The sequence below is a fragment of the Eretmochelys imbricata genome, chromosome 2 (assembly GCF_965152235.1).
Source record: "Eretmochelys imbricata isolate rEreImb1 chromosome 2, rEreImb1.hap1, whole genome shotgun sequence".
NCBI classification, from domain to species: domain Eukaryota; kingdom Metazoa; phylum Chordata; order Testudines; family Cheloniidae; genus Eretmochelys; species Eretmochelys imbricata.
This window is the reverse complement of record NC_135573.1, coordinates 70,265,752-70,282,293: the sequence shown is the minus strand read 5'-3', so window position 1 is coordinate 70,282,293 and position 16,542 is coordinate 70,265,752. Positions and strand designations below refer to the sequence as shown.

Below are 16,542 nucleotides of genomic sequence, written 5' to 3'. Positions count from 1 at the left end.
CACATGTAAGACAGGAAAAAAAGGAAGAACCCATGGTATTGCCATTTGCACTTTTCCAAACTAAACTGAAAGGCAAGGAAATCAACTTAAATAAGTACATTTTTGATAAAGGGATACATACACTGGAAATGTTTCCCTGCTTGTTTTAATTAGAGTTCAGTTATGAGGGCTTTTGGGTAAGGACTGGTTCTAATTTTGTTTTGTGAGGTGTGGTGTACATTTGTAGTCTTAATAAAATAATCACCACAAGAAATATATTAGCTGTGAATAAGGCCCTTTGTATTCACGAATACAATTAAATTAAAAACACTGAATCTGTACATTTCTGATTCTTGACAAATCCAGTAACACACTGTTCTCAGAACCAGTTATTCTTTAAGACTAGAGTGGATGTTGTAGGATCTTGTACTAAACCAAGTTATTTACAATTAGAGATAAGCATAATGTGGTATTCATATTACCACATTAAAATATTAATACTTTGAATGAACTTGAAATAGATTTCAGGGCACCGCATGAGGTTTTAGAAGGCAGAATTTCCCAATGCCAAGCAGGTGTTCAGACTAATTAGCACAAATTTGTAAGAGTCCTGGCTAATTAGCACAAACTAACAACTTTTAACAAAACAGCTGCTAGTCAGTACCATGCAATTATTTGCCTATGTCACCCTCCTCCATGAACCACTTCATTGGCTTTCCCTTTCTGCACTGTATCTAGTTCAAGCTTCTTGTCTTCACCTTACAGCTTCCCATTCAAATACCTTTTTAAAAATCTACGTCTGCTGGAATACACAGAAGAAATCACCAACTAATAACCTAGTAGAGCGGCAATTGGAGGTAGTAATTTACGCAATGAAAAAAATTGAGAAGAAGTGAAACTAGACAGATGTGTGCCAGTCATCACCTTGACTTGTTTAGTAAGCTGTATCCCCTTCCTTCACAGCCATCTATTTGCATACCTTAAAGCTGTAAACTCTTTGGGGCAATGAATGTGTCTTCCCTGTGTTCGCACAGTATATAGCACATTTTGGGTGCTACTATAGATATAATAAAGCAAACTTTATATAGTTCACTAACAACTAAAGCAACAAGTAATTTTTTAAAATACTGAACACAGAACAATGAAAACAATGAAATGAAAATGAAAAGAGGTCCAGTGATTGCTATATCAATCAGATACACTTTCAGCATTTTTTACTGCTACAATACATTTTAAACAGGTGGAATGATGTTACATTTTGTGGGATTTGCAGTATGTGAAAACAAACTTCCCCGGAAAAAAAATGAAGAGTGGAGATTTTAATAGAATGCCATCAGGGAGATCTTTCCTCAAATACTCTGCTGCTGATGTGGAAAATGGCATGCTATGTATCGATACATTAAGGTGAGAGAAATCTTACAAAAGTCAACTTATTGTACAAAACATTATTAATTATTATCTGTTCTGTGGCCATGAAATCTTAAAATCCTCTAAATAGGATGCATGGATGGGCAGCTGCATTCTGCACTCCATTCACAGCCTACAATCCTGAAAATGAAAGTAATTATCAAACACTTCTATAACAGTTATTGCTCAGATTATTTGCTGTGTAAGATCTGCTCTGGTTTCAGTATATTTTTAGAAATTTTTCATTTGTCCATGAAGATTCTACCCGCTTCTCTCTCTCTCTCTCTCTCTCTCTGCCCCTAGCAATTCATGACTCTTGTCCAAAAAGTTGGATGGCTCAAATGACTAGAAATAGTGCTGTGCCTCAGTCCTTGTCCCATACTGATGTTGCTGAAACCAGAAGAGGTACTAAAGTGGAGCTCCCTTTTCAGTCTATTAATGAGATGGAGCTGCAAGGCAGGGCATGCTCCACAAAGAGTCCTTGACTTTGTAACCCTCACTTTCACCCTTGGTCCACCAGAGCCCACATTTGTTCACTTTCTAACCATGCTGCAAAATCAATAGTTTTAAAATACTTTTGGGGATGGTATGAGTTGGAGGATATTTTTATGAGAACAATCTTTTTTTGGTGGTTTTGTATTTTTAATTTATTGACTAGACGTTCATTAGCATAGGATGGGTGTCTAGAGAGATTTTTATAAATCTACAGTGAAATACAAAGTTGGGGGTTCGAATTGATTCTAAAACTCAGTCTCTACCTGAGCTGGCTGTTTGGGAACAGTCATGTGACAATGAACTGCTTGGTATTGGAAAGAGTGAGTTTAATATTGCTCAGAGATACTAATCAGAAGTTATGTTTAATGGGGTTAACCCTGGAGCTCAAATTTAGCCCTCTTGGCTGTAGAAGAGTTATGGTAACACAAGCTTATAGAAAAACAATGACATAGTAAGACTTCCCCTAAACTGGACTCTTTTCTCCCAAGTAGCAGAGAACATGCTTATAAAAATTCAATACATTCCTGAACTGTAAAATTTAATATAATTTTATATAATATGTTGTCAGATGACAATGTGAATTTAGGAAGTACCAGATGGCAACCTAGAGATGGCAAAAATCAAAAATCTCTAAAATCCCAGAAAGAACATACCAATTTGATGACTCCTTTACCTGCTGTTCTGCAGTCAGAGACATTCTAAAGTTTTGCATTTCTTCATTCTTTCTTTTCTCTTGCTCTTCAAGTTGCTCCAGAAATTTTATTTTCTCTTCCTCAAGTTTTTCTTGAAGCTCAATAACCAAGCTTGATGCAGCAGATAATTCAATGGAAGGACTTTAAAAGAAATTTTTTAGAGTTTAAATATGCATTACAGAAATACAGTTCAAGAACAGATAAACACAAGCAAAGAAAAACCTGATGAGTCCTTGCTCCTTCCTTACTCCAAAGATAGAGCAGTGGATATGCTTGTCCATTACAGTAATTGTTTGGCTACATGGACATGGCCTGAAACCATGAAATATGAAGCAATAGCACTGAAACATGGACACCAAAGCTAAGTGTTTAAGTCTGTAAGCATGAAAGCACTAAAAATAGGCATTATATTGCTGAAAAGTAACACTAAATAGCAAAGCAAGCTTTGAAGTATAGGAATTAGGTGACAAAACAAACAGCAAAGCATTGAGAAATAAGCCTCAAGAGACTGAGGATAGTCACTGAAAGTCCTTAAAGTGCTGAAGTGAGTATTTATTAATAACATAGACTGGCTGGAAGACTGGGACATAAAAGAGACAGCCCCTGAGCACATTTCATTGATGGTGCTCAAAAGAAACTGACTAAAAGGTCCCAAGGGCAGAAATTCAGCTTTGAGGATTGTGGGTAACTGCCAGTAAGCAGTTTGGTTTACATTCCATAGGATTACTGCTGTCCTTAGGGGTGAAAAAACTTCAGAAGCTAGGGCAGTTCTGAGAAACTGCAATTCAGGAGTGAGAATCCTGGTGGATTGTATCTTTAGAGATACATGCCTTTCCCATTGCAATCACAGAATGTATCTTTTTAAAAATCTAACTTCCATTCTACAGCGACACCTGTCTTAAAAAAGCCATTTGAAAGAACCAACAAAAACTGACTGCTCAATGAAGATAGTCTTCTAACATAAAAAGGAGTCAAAATTTCATCAAAATGGGGAGACTGAGGCACTCTTTTAAAACAGGTTTTCTAGTCAGGGTGATGGTCTCCTGCACAAGTTTCACAGACTATTTTTATATACTTTTTCAATGTTTGTGCTGCTGTCAAAACTTGGTGCTTAACTATCCTGTTAACAATGTACACAAACGTGTTAAAATATCTAAGGTAAACTTTCCCTCAAACAGTACAAGCCATGGATTCAATTCAAAAATTCCTGCCACTCCTAAATAAAGGGTTCATTTATTAAACCCTATTTTTAGATTTCAAGCCAATCACATAACTGTAGGAGCAAAAAAATAGAATAGCAACAACTATGACTGGGATGAGTTAATAGTAATTTAAGTCTGAACAGAAGAGCTCACTCTATGGGGATAAGTTTTGCAGAATTTATTCTTTTTAAAGACTTCTTAAAACAAAGAACACTAATATAAATGTCTTTTGGCATTGTAACTTAACAGCTGGCACTTTTAAATGTACGGAAATTGGTATGAATACCATCCAGCTCCTGTGAAAGGTTGATCTGTCAATCACGACTACTATAAAAGTGGTTGTTACAGCATGCTAGTGGAGCCTCTCTAGTCCCAGTTTTAGCAATTATTCATGCAAAGCATGGAAGAAGCTACTCATGGAGGAATTAATCTACACTAAATTATAAATGTTTTACAATTTGGCTGATTTTTTCTTAATATTACTGATTTAGGTTAACAGGCAGACGGACTGTTTAACTCATTGTTTTTCACACCTTGCTGACCCACTGTATCACACTGAAAGTTATTTGGTTTTCCCTGTGTGACAACTGAATATTCTTCCTCACGGTCATATAATTAAAGCCCTATCTGAATCACGGGATGATTGTCAAATAATTGCAGCTGAGTTGCGGACAAGACATGGAAAATTGCAGAAAAGCTATAATGGACCTTTATTAATTGCAGTAATTTGGAAAAGCCAGGGAAGACTATTCGTTTAAGACAAATTTGCTTGAACAATATAAGCACTCAAATATTATGCCTGCTAATTTTTTTTGATAACCAGACATTTTGCTGCAACTATATTCCAGTCATTAATGTGCAGGGCTGACAGCTTAAGCCTCAGCCACTGTCAGCTCAGATAAATGGGGATCTACTTTAATAATGGGGAAAAAAGTGTGTGTTGCATACCTCAAAATGTATGCAAAAGTGTGGACTGTGAAAAGTAAGCTAATTAAAATCAAAACTGCGAAGGAACCCTAATATTGCAGGATTCGCAATATCACAAATTAAGTAGGGCTTTATATATAAACTCTAAACTTCTCAATGTTCAGAAAATATAACTTAATTGTGACAGCCAGCACAACTTTTGGGGAGCCCTTTCTTTTAAAAGAGTGGCTTATATGTGATTGTATTCTACTCTGTGGGGGAGGGATACCACAGCTCCTCCAGGAACTAAAACTGTGGGTGGTGATTATGGCAAATCAGCAAGATTATAAGTCCCACAGAGTTACCACCTCCTGTGGGGGCTTGCATATAATAGTTCAAATTGGATTCTCCAGATACTGACAAATTAATTAATTAATTAAATAAATAGCCAAAGTTTAAACTGACTCAGGGCTTTCTTTCTCATCCAGCAAATGGACAGGACCTTCCATCCAAAGGGGGTGGGACGGAATAGAGAAAATCCTTGAGTGTTGGAGTGACTTGACCCATTGGGACCCCATAAAATTGATGGGTGACCTCCGGTAAGCTTTTAAAATATGTGTAGGTTATTTTACAGCTTTTATGTTTTCTCTGTAATGCTTTTATCTTAAGAATAAATGTGCTTGCTTAGAAGGAGCTGTGTGGTAATTTATAACTGTGGGCAATATACTGATCATATAGCCTTCGGAGACAAAGCAAAATGTAGGAACTAGCCCATTTAGGCAGTTCGGCTTCCTGGGGATATGACAGTGTAAAATCAGGGAGCTATGCAGCCTTAAAACCCCAGTCAGGAATGAGAAAGATGCCGGTCTCTGCCCAAGAAAGGCGATGGCTGGGAATCAGAAACCCTTAAGCAGGTGCCCTTGGGAGACAGAGAGGGAAACACAAGTATAGCCTATCGTGAAACTGTAATACTGATTTCTTATCTATTTTGTCTAAGGTACTAAAATATACACAAATTTATAAAACTTTTTTTACTTCCCTATAATAATTTCTAGTATCACTATGGGAGAGGAAAATTAAAATTGTAAATCAGTGTTAAATGGTAACAGTGTATTTACCTGCCTCTAACAAGTAGCTTGATAATCTTCTACTCCTTTTGAACCTTCCTCAAGGAAACTCCATTGAAATTTAGAAGAGTGAGCATTTGCAAAAACTAGTACAGATTCTCTATGCAAGTGTATTAATGCTGTGGATACCCTCAGCTGCACTGAAAACCAGTTACAAGATTCTAATGCTCACTGGACAACAGGTAAACAACCCACTGGAGGAGAAACCTAATAGGGGAGAACTTTAGTCAAAGGGAAACTTTAACTTGAAATCTAATGAAGTTAAATGAGTTAAAAGGAGTTGCACAGATTTACACAGTCCTATGTCATGCCAATTTTTGTGATTTTACAGTTGCACTTTCCTACTTTTTAAGAATGTTTTTGTCTCGTCTGTTGCAGTGACCTTCACAAATGGAAAATCTAATTATACAAGAGACACAGTGAGATCCACTATTAAAAAAAAATGCTGTCAAAACATACATAGCATAGATGCAGTTGAACTGCTGTAGTGCTTTAGTGAAGATGGCAGAGCTTCTCAAGTTAGCGTAGTTAATCCACCACCCTGAGAGGTGGTAGCTTTATCAACAGGAGATGCTCTCCTATTGACAAAGCACTGTCTAACAGAGGGTTAGGTCAGTATAACTATGTCACTCAGGGGAGTGTATTTGTCACACCCGAGCTACATAGTTATACTGATATAAATCTGTAGCGTAGACCTGGACTTACTTATTCTAGGTGCTCTTTCTACAAATAGAAAGCAAAAAAATTACTCTTATCTCTGAAAATTTTAAGATGTTATTTAAACTTTCCCCTCTGGATTTGGGGCTCTCTCTAAATTTCCACTCTTGGAAGATTGCAAAATAGTGTATTTTCTGGGGAAGAAGGGCTGGAAATTATGAAAAAAGATTTTGCTACATTCCATAATGAAAGTGGTCATCAACTTTTTAAACTTGAATACACGTAATAACATGTAAACTTTAAATATCAGTCTAATCAGTATGGGTCCACAAACACTACAGTGCCTTCATCAAAAGTGAAAGTTTTGTATGGTGCCACTACAGGCCAGAGTTATGGTTTCCACTGAAGGAGAAAACTTTCAATTATGAAGAACAGGAAAAAGTGACCACTGATCCTAAAATAAGTTATTCTCATAAATTCTCAGAAAATTCATTTTCTAAGTGCTCTAATTTTGGGGAGCATATTTTTGTATGTTTCATATGTAACCAAGAGGTTGCATCCCTGCTTCCAGTGCAAAATTCAACTCAAATTTCTCTATCGAGTCCCTACTAATGCCGCCATAATGCTGATTATTTTTCATGTTGACAAAAACATTTAGCTGGCCAGCAGATAGAAAAATGCTGTGCATAGTTTGTTTTACGCCATCATAAACAAATTGCTCGTGAACTGCAATTAAGCACCCAAGCTGGAGCTTTTAGGGAACTAAAAGACAAAGCAGCTTTCCAATAATTCTGAAATATGAAAGTACACTCAGGTAGCAAATATATGCCCCATGATTAAAGGGGCATTTGGCATCCTCCTTAAGAAGGAGACAAGGATGCTTTCTTAATTTCATATGTATTTTAAAATGAGACAATGAACAATAAATCATTTAATGGAGCTTACAACTCATTCCCCTAGTTGACTATATACCAAAATTATTAGAACATCTGGTCAAAAAAGTGAGGATGGGCTTTGTGCAACATATGAATGCCCGCATACACACAAGTGCTCCAAAATATTATTTAATTGTGAAAAGTGATCATGCAAAATCATAATCTGATTGTGTAGTTTAGACCTTTTTCTTGTCACACCTATGTATTTATTTCCATCATCATCAATTTTCACTTCCACCATTTGGTAAATGGATGCAGCAATAGGAAAGGAGGCAGGGGAGCATTTGGTATATTTCCCCTCATTTCTTTTTCACAGTCACTTTGTTTTGGGGAGGGTTTTCTGTTATTTTTAAAAAAATAGAAGGAAGCAAAAAAAGGGGGTACAAGTTCAATTTTTAAAAACTGTTTGGCAGATTGCTTTTAATGGCCCTTAAAACATATACACAACTTTACCCTTTGTTTCCCAGAAGTCTTTCACGTTTCCTCATGAGTTTAAACAAATATAATGCATATTTTGCTTAAATATATTTGACAGTAAGAAAATTTCCTGTACACAAATTCAAAATGAAGTCATTTTTCCTATTCTTTGCAACCTATAAGTCTATATCTTCTCCACAGCCAAAAGCATCCAGTTTCCTGATCCTATTTTCATAGTCCCATAGTTCCTATATGATTTGTATGATTTACTTTTGAAAACCTGTGCTTGCTCCTTGATCTGCATGGTTTTCCCAAATTTCTCTCCTTAAGCCTTTATCAACAGTCTCCTGTTCTGCAACTTACCATAATTACAGTCTTCTAGTTCCCGAAAAAAAAAAACAGATATTGCAGCATTGCTGGTTGCCTGGAAGCATGCCAATGTCTAACCTAAGTCATATTTTTCCAAAAAAACAACACCAATCTATTGTACGTAATTGATAAAACTAAAATAAGACCCCAGGCCTTAGTTTAATTTCAAGGTACAAGGGTATACATACTATATCTTTCATCCACCCTGTTGTTACATAACAATTATAATACAACATTTTATAGTCACAGGCTGTCTTTGTCTTGCTTCTTTTAGGTTTGGTGTTCTGGCTCTGGGGAGTTTTTCTGAATTGGCTCCAGCATCACCAGTCTTACCTTGTGTCCAAATTCTTTGATAGCCTTATTGGTCCTTCAACTTTCCCTTTTTTCTGCTCTAATTCAGAAGTAGTCGGTCCAGGCATGTGGAGAACTGCTACATGTTATGGCCATGCACAGTTTCCCGAAGTTTCTTGTCCAATTACTGATTCTCTTCTCTTTATCTAGATCCTGTCTGAACATCTTTGGATTTATTCATCTTATTCTGACCCTGTTTTCGTTCCTATGCTGACCATGGGAGCAGAAAAGCATCCAACAGGGAGTCTGTCAATCCTCCGAATCGAGCAGAAAACATGGCATTTTCTGTTCTGCCTGGATGTGAACAGGTGCACCTGGGCAGTTCCCCACCTCTGGAAGATGAAGCTGACCACTTCCGGATGGAGAGACCACTCGTGACGAGATGAGAAGGTCCTGCTGAGGTGATCTGCCAACGTGTTCCAGGCCCCAGGGAGGTGTGTGGCTATGAGATGGATGCCATGCTGTATGTCTACAGTAGTTCCAGAGCTTGAGGGTTTCCTGGCGAAGGTCAGACAATCTGGATTTGCCCTGATTGTTGATATAGAACATAGCCGCTGTATTCTCATCAGGACCTGGACCACCCTGTTTTTTAAGTGAGGTAGGAAGGCTTGTCAGGCCAGGTGAATCACTCTGAGCTCCCTGACGTTGGAGGTGTAGGGAGCAATCATAACTCGACCAATGACCTTGCATGCTGAGATCGCCCAGGAGGGCTCCCCACCCTAGGTCCGAGGCATCGGAGACAAGGGTCACTGACTGAGACGGAGCCACAAAGGAAACTCCCTCCTACACTGATGCAGGACTCTGCCACCGGGTGAGTGATAACAGTACATGATCCGTGACCCTGACCACACAGTCCATGCTGTCTGTGTTGGAAGACGTAGACCGATGCCAGCCATGCCTGCAGAGGACTGTGGCGGAGCCATGTGGGCGAACAAATGCAGGCACGTGTGAACGGTGGTAAGAGGGTGGGTTTGCATGTATGAGATGAGGTCTGCTATGGCTTGAACCCGAGCCTTGCAGAGGAAGGCTCTGGCCTGAGTAGAGTTTTTCTCATTTATTAACAGCCCCAGGTCATGACAGGTGGAACAAACCAGATCAAGATGCTGCTGCACCTGATCCCAGGATCAACCCTTTATAAGCCAGTCATTGAGGAATGGGTAAATCTGAACAACACTGGTGCAACGCACTTTGTGAACGCTCTTGGGGCTGATGAGAGACCGAATGGCAATACCGTAAACTGGAGATGGCGCTGGCCCAGCATAAAATGAAGGAAGCACCTGTGCCCTGATAAAATGGAAATACGCATCCTTCAAGTCGAGTGTGGCAAACCAGTCTCCTGGAACCAAGGACGGGATGATGGAGGCCAGGGAGACCATGCAAAATGTCAACTTTTTGAGAGGCTTGTTGAGATGACGCAGGTCCAAAATGGGTCTGAGGCCCCCTTTTGCTTTCGGGATTAGGAAGCAGCGGGAGTAGAACCCCCTTCCTTTCATGTCTTGAGGGACCTCCTCCACTGCCCCTAGGCACAGGAGATTCTCGACTCTTGGGATGAGGAGTTGCCTGAAGAGGGATGGGGAAGGGAGGTGGGTGGGAGGATCAGCCACGAACTGTAGGGTGTAACCTGAGGATATTACTTGGAGCACCCAACAGTCCAAGGTCAGCAGAGAACAGGACAAACAGAAGGGGCAGAGGCAGTTGAGAAAAGAGTGGGAGGGTGGATCCTGAGAGGTGACTGGGGTGTCGTCCTCGAGTGCACCCTCAAAACGACTGCTTCTGGCCTCCTTGGTTCCTGGAAGGGCCAGGCTGAGCAGATGAACGGGAAGATGATGGGTGTCACTGCTTAGAACCCTAGTCTCTATCCTTTCTGCTGTAGGTGCCCAGCTGGGGAGTCTCCCAAGACCTAAACTATGGAGGTGGTGGAGAGAGAGGGCAGAACGGCTTCCTGGCCTGCTGAATATGGAGGCCCAAGGAGTGGAGAGTGGCACGGGAGCCTTTAAGGCCATGAAAAACAAGGAGTCCGGTTGCACCTTAAAAACTAACAGATGTTAGGCCATAGTGTCTCGAGTCTGTGAGCTGGGAGAAGAAACCCGCCCCTTCAAATGGTAGGCCCTTATAGTCGCCTGCATCTCCTGGGATAACCCAGAGGACTGCAAGAGCTGCGCCTCAAAGCCACTGAAGCCATCTGAAGGTCCCCCTTGCCACCACCGTGACTTCATCCACTAAAGCTGCGAATTCCTTTGCTTGGTCCTGCGGAAGGGCCTCCTTGAATTTGTTAAGGGTGTCCCACAGGTTAAAACTGTACCCGGCCTAACAGGGTTAGACATCCGAAATTGCAGGCTTGCCATCAAATAAATCTTTCTGCCAAATAAGTCCAGTCTCTTGGCATCTTTACTTTTCTGTGTGCCACTGACTTGGCCCTGCCTGTCCCTAACAGCAGACATGGCCAGTGACGCCGCTGAAGAGTGTGCATACAGATACTCGAACCCTTTCGCAGGGATTTAATATTTCTTTTCTGCCTTCTTAGAAGTAGGTGGCATCAAAGACAGGGTCTGCCACTGCGATTTGGCAATCTTAAGGACTCCTGGGTGGACAGACAGTGCGACCTGGGCCTAGAGGACGACATAATGTTAAAGATGTCTTCAGACTCCTCTGCAGCCTCCTCAGTTTTTAAGTTCAAGTTGGTAGCCACCCTATTAAGGAGGGTCTGGTGTGTCTTGAAGTAATCAGGGTGGGGGCTGCCCAGTTGGGAAGGATCCGCCACCGCTTCATCTGGAAACGACGACGATGATTGCACCACTGGGGGAGGGGCACGTTCCCCTTCCTTCTCCAGGGATGGCTTCTTAGGTATTGGAGTCCGATGCACTGCCCCAGTGTCAAATTCGGTACCGTGTTTCGATTCCGGTGCCGGCGATGCCAGAGATGGTTTGTTCGAGGTGGCCAGGGAGGACTGGTGGGAATATGGGCACACCGCATGGGTTCCAGTACAGCCACTGAGTGGGCTACTGTCCTGCTGCAATGCTGGTGGTGCAGGGTGCCGCACCAGCTTTGCTGGTCGGCAGCAAATCATCCCTCCTTGGTGGGGGGCTGAACTCCCAGTTCGAGACCAACCATTGCCCTTCTGGTGACAAAGGCGGAGCCTTTGAGGCCTGAGTCTGCCGGATAACCCTGGCCGACAACAGGCAAGGATCTGTGCCTGCCCAACTAGTGGTACCGGGGGGATGGAGACCTGTGCTGAGACGGGGAGTGATCACGTCCCAATGGAGACAGACATCTGTGAGACCGTCTGGGTGAGGATGACATGCGCTGTGGAGACGTTTGATGGGAAACTCACTGGTACCGGTGGCACAGGGGAACAGTGCCTCGATTCCAGTATCCCGTGTCTCATGGGGGAGAGTGGGGCATGAGGGACCTGGGTCTTCTGACTGGAGTCGCGATGCCAGGGTCCTAAGGCACGGAGATAGGGACGTACGCCTGCGGTCTGGGGACTGAGCGCACTCCACTGCCCTATAGGGCAGGCCTATGATCAGCTTGCACTTAAGTGTTGGACCTTAGCTGAGCCTGGCACCTGGCACGCTGTCTGCGGTGCTGGTTGGCCTGCTTGTTCTTTGGCCACCAGGAAAGCCTGGGTTAGGCACATGGCCTGACATACATAATTTGCCCAAGGCCACCGTCCCTTCTGGTGCCGGGGTGGGATCCGAGTGGGAGCAATCCGACACCGGATGAAGTGCAGCCTCCATGAAGAGGGCCCTCAAGTGAATATCCCGCTCCTTCTGGGTTCTAGGGCGAAAGTTCTTATAGATTCTGCACTTGTCCTTTATATGGGACTCTCCAAGCACTTCAAACAACTGTGATGGGGTCACTCAGACATCGGCCTGTTGCATGATGAGCATGGTTTGAAGCCAGGAGAGCAGGGCATTCCCCGCTCCAGGGCGAAGTCCCAGCTGGGACTCTAACTACCAAACTAACCTAACACTTAACTTAATGGCTAACTAAGTACCGACAAACTATATACAAAGACAGACAATGGGCTGTGAAGAACTGCTAACGTTCTTGCAATGCAAGACAAGGTGCTCCGACCAACCATCACAGGAGGTAAGAAGGAAGTGAGAGGGCACTGGGTCAGCAGCACCTAATATACCCACGCATGAGGGCAGCACTTTTTTTAGTCTGTATTGTTACAGACACACTTGCTGACATCTATTTTGAAATAAATTACCAAAATAACTGAAACTGATTATACTGTATTATTTTGACAAATAAGATATGCAGATTTTAAAAATACTATGTGCAGATTGGGGGGGGGGGGGGCACAGAATTGCCTCGAGTATAATCTATAATTATACTTTGCACTCAATTTTAAAATTGCCAAAAAAAAGCTTACTTAATTCTTTAAAAAGTCTTAATGGAATCAAAATGTTCTACATATTAGAAAGACTGTTACAAGGAAGCCTGGAATCTGCCTGGATCAGCATGTGAAAGCAGAGAATTTTGGCAAGTTTTCCTAGTGGATAGTCCTAAACCTGGAAATATAACTGATGAAAAATGTCTGGTCTCTGTTTCCACCTCTGGAAGCAGATGAAAATCCAGTATGAGGATTGTTGAGTGAGGACAGGATAGAAAAGTAGATTTATACTTTTGATTAATAAAATCTGAAAACTTCTGTTCCATCCATAACTATATATAACACTGAATCATAATAATTAAGTCCCAAATCTCTCAAGATTTTATATATGTGAAGAACAGGCATCAGCTGTGGCAACACAACAATGAACTAAGATGATGTGTGCCTGTCATAAACAAAAAGTTTTCTTCAGAAAAAGGGCTTCTCAGGGATACTACTGAAAGCTTGCACAGTTCCATCTCAGAGACTTCAATTCTATCACCTGTAATATCATAAATTCTAACATCCACTCTTCAGAAACATGGCTATTCACTGCTAGCCCTGGGCAGAAGCATGCATTGTAATTAAAAAGCTATTTTCAAATATTGTTACATTTTATTGATGATGATGAGTGCTTCAGATATTGATCTTTCAGACTGCTATGTTTTGTAAAATGACTGGGTTTTATTTTAAGTATGTATTATATGCAATTTCTCTTTGGTTAAGTCATGGGGTTTATGGTTCATTCTCCTCCTCTTCCGCCCCCTCCATATTCTTAAGTATCTTCATAATTTAGTAATTTGGCTTTCATGGCACTGTTCTTGTTCTCCTACTTATCTGACTACCACTAAGAATCTCCCCTTGTATTCCCTTTGCCCCCTTCCTGATGGGGTCGAACAAGCCTCTGTTGTAAGTTGATACCTGTTCTTTGGGCATCTTAGTCCTATATGACAGTGCGCAGACACAGATTTAACCATTATCTCTGCGCTGACCACTTCCAAATGTGCTTCACTCTTGGCCTCCCTCTTTTTGTCCAGTCCTATATATCATTATGTCTGAAACATACCAATGGAAGGTATGTCATCAGCTCTAACCGTAATACAAATAAAGAATTTGGGTTTAGTCATCTTTCTTCCTAAACACTCTTCACTTCCTCAATTCAAATCTACCCTCCATTGCCAATATTCACAATCTGGAGTCATTCTCCCTACACCTCTACACCTTTCAAAACCTTCCTGCATCAATGTCCATATCTGGAAAATAATTACAGAAACTTGTCTCCTATTACATACCCTACCATGCTAGTCATGATGCTCAGTTTCTGTGCATCTCTCCAAGCACATCTGAGGTTACTTCTTCAACTCCCATCTCTGTGCCTAGCATATCTTTTATGCAAATTCCTTCACATTTTCAAACTGCACTTGTGTTATTTTCTTTGCAACCAAAGCAATAGCGGCCGGTGAGCAGAAGAAGCTGATCAGTTGCGTTTCTCAGTTACTAATGCTGGAATCAACAAGAGAGTTCTTTTAGATTTACAACCTTTATTTAAGCAACTGATAATAGGAACCATTGAATTCATTTCCCCCCTTCCTCCTCCTTTCCTTACAGACCTATGACCTCATTCATTATCAACTATAATGGTATATCAAATAAACCTGAGATTCAAAGTGTAACAACAAGCCTAAAACTAATGCAGTTTGAGAAAAAAAACTAGATTTGATTACCTTTATTTAAATCATCAAAATTACAATCCCTTTATATAAAACAGACAATATGCACTTTTAAAAATCATTGCAACTTTTGTACAAGACATTAAAAGTTTCAGACTTTACAATATACTAACTTGTAAATTTGCTTGCTCTTTCACTTTTGTTCTTGTACTTTACTCATTCTAAAAGAACTTTCCAATAAAAGGCTTCAACACAATGTATAAAAAAAACTTTACCCACTGAGTACATTTCTGTGTCTGAAAGATGAAGCAAGCCACCATTACTTATTTCCATTTTGCCATTGACTTTAATGGGATTGGAACTGGGCCTGAAGTTGAACATAGTTAATAAGTGTGAAAGCACACAACTCCTTTAATCTAAAAAGTATATACCTTTAAAAGTTGTACATTATTCTTTGAAAATATGGTGCTTAGACCAACATTTAAATATGCACTGTTTGCAAAGCTAGATTATTAAAAAAACATAACACTTTAGGCCCTACACAAACAAAACAATGTACATATAATATCATAGCCAATATTGCATACTCTGCTTTGTGTACATGCAGAAGCTTGTGTAAGTGTTGCTTTCCTCTTTTTTTCCCATCACACATCTATGTAATTCAGAATGGATGGATTAATGAGCTAGAAACCGGATTTGAAATATCTAGACTTCCTTGAACAAGTTTAAATCATGCAACAATCAACTCAACTCTTCATTTGTGAAGGGAATTTATTTATTAAAGTGCAGTATACAGTGTGGGCATATTTGGGATGAGACTTTACAAACAAGGACCTTTCTGTTTTACATGAACACAAAAGATTCCATTACACGATTCATAATGGGCAGGGAAACTGCTCTATTTGCAAAACTTTCCCCATCCTGGATATTTCTGCAGCATACTCTACACCAGAGGTGGGCAAACTACGGCCTGCGGGACCATCCTGCACGGCTCCTGAGCTCCTGGCCCAGGAGGCTCACCCCCGGCCCCTCCCCCGCTCTTCCCCCTCTCCCGCAGTCATATCACCGTGCGGGCAGCAGGGCGATGAGCTCCTGCCGCTCTGATCAGCATAGTAAGGGGGTGGTGGAGGCACGCGTGGCAGGGGGTGGGGGCTGGGTTGAGTAGAGGGTCCCGGGGGGGGCAGTCAGGGGCGGAGGGTCGAGGGGCAGAGGTTCTGGGGCGGTCAGAGAACAGGGGGGGTTAGATAGGGTGTGGGAGTCCTGGGGGGCCTGTCAGGGGGCGGGGGTGTGGATAGATCGGGGCAGTCAGGGTACAGGGAGTGGGGGGGCGAGGGGGTTGGATAGGGGGTGAGAAGTGGGAGGGGGCGGATAGGGGGCAGGGGCCAGACTGTTTGGAGGACACAGCCTTCCCTACCTGGTCCTCCATACAGTTTTGCACCCCGATGTGGCCCTCGGGCCAAAAAGTTTCCCCTTCCCTCCTCTACACTATGTGTTGCTTTTTTATTCACGGACTAAGAAAACACAGAAAGGGAAAGGTTTACCATGCTGCCCTGTTAATGTGCTTCAATGATGTTCTATAGAGACCACCAATAGACATTTGAAGTTAGACTTGGTATGATGACTGAATTATCTTTCACCTTTCTAAGATGGCCAACATGGGTGCCAATTAGAGTTAAATTTTGGAGGAGTTAAATTTCTTGTGTGGAGAAAAAACCCTATCCACTAAGGACAGAATCATTTTACATATAGGCTTCTGTCCAGATATTAGTTGCTTTTGTCTATTTGTCATTACTCCACAGTCAAGAAATGAACTAGTGATCTTTTAATGAAATTTTCCATATCCTATTCATCTCCTGAGTCATCCAGTCACACAGAAGAATCCATTAAAAGACCTCATATCAGTGTTTATGACTACATTACGGGCTTGTCTATACAGGAAGTTAGTGCACAGCAA

General features: G+C 41.4%; 1 protein-coding gene across 6 annotated transcripts in view; it reads right to left on the bottom strand.

Annotated features, from left to right (window-relative positions):
* Positions 1-16,542, bottom strand: part of RB1CC1 (RB1 inducible coiled-coil 1) — a 166,212-nt gene that overhangs the window by 50,919 nt on the left and 98,751 nt on the right. For all 6 annotated transcript variants that reach the window (XM_077810279.1, XM_077810280.1, XM_077810281.1 and 3 more), the window contains one exon: positions 2,555-2,714. In XM_077810279.1, coding sequence (XP_077666405.1) covers positions 2,555-2,714 — 160 coding nt within the window. The remainder of the gene's footprint in view (positions 1-2,554; positions 2,715-16,542) is intronic.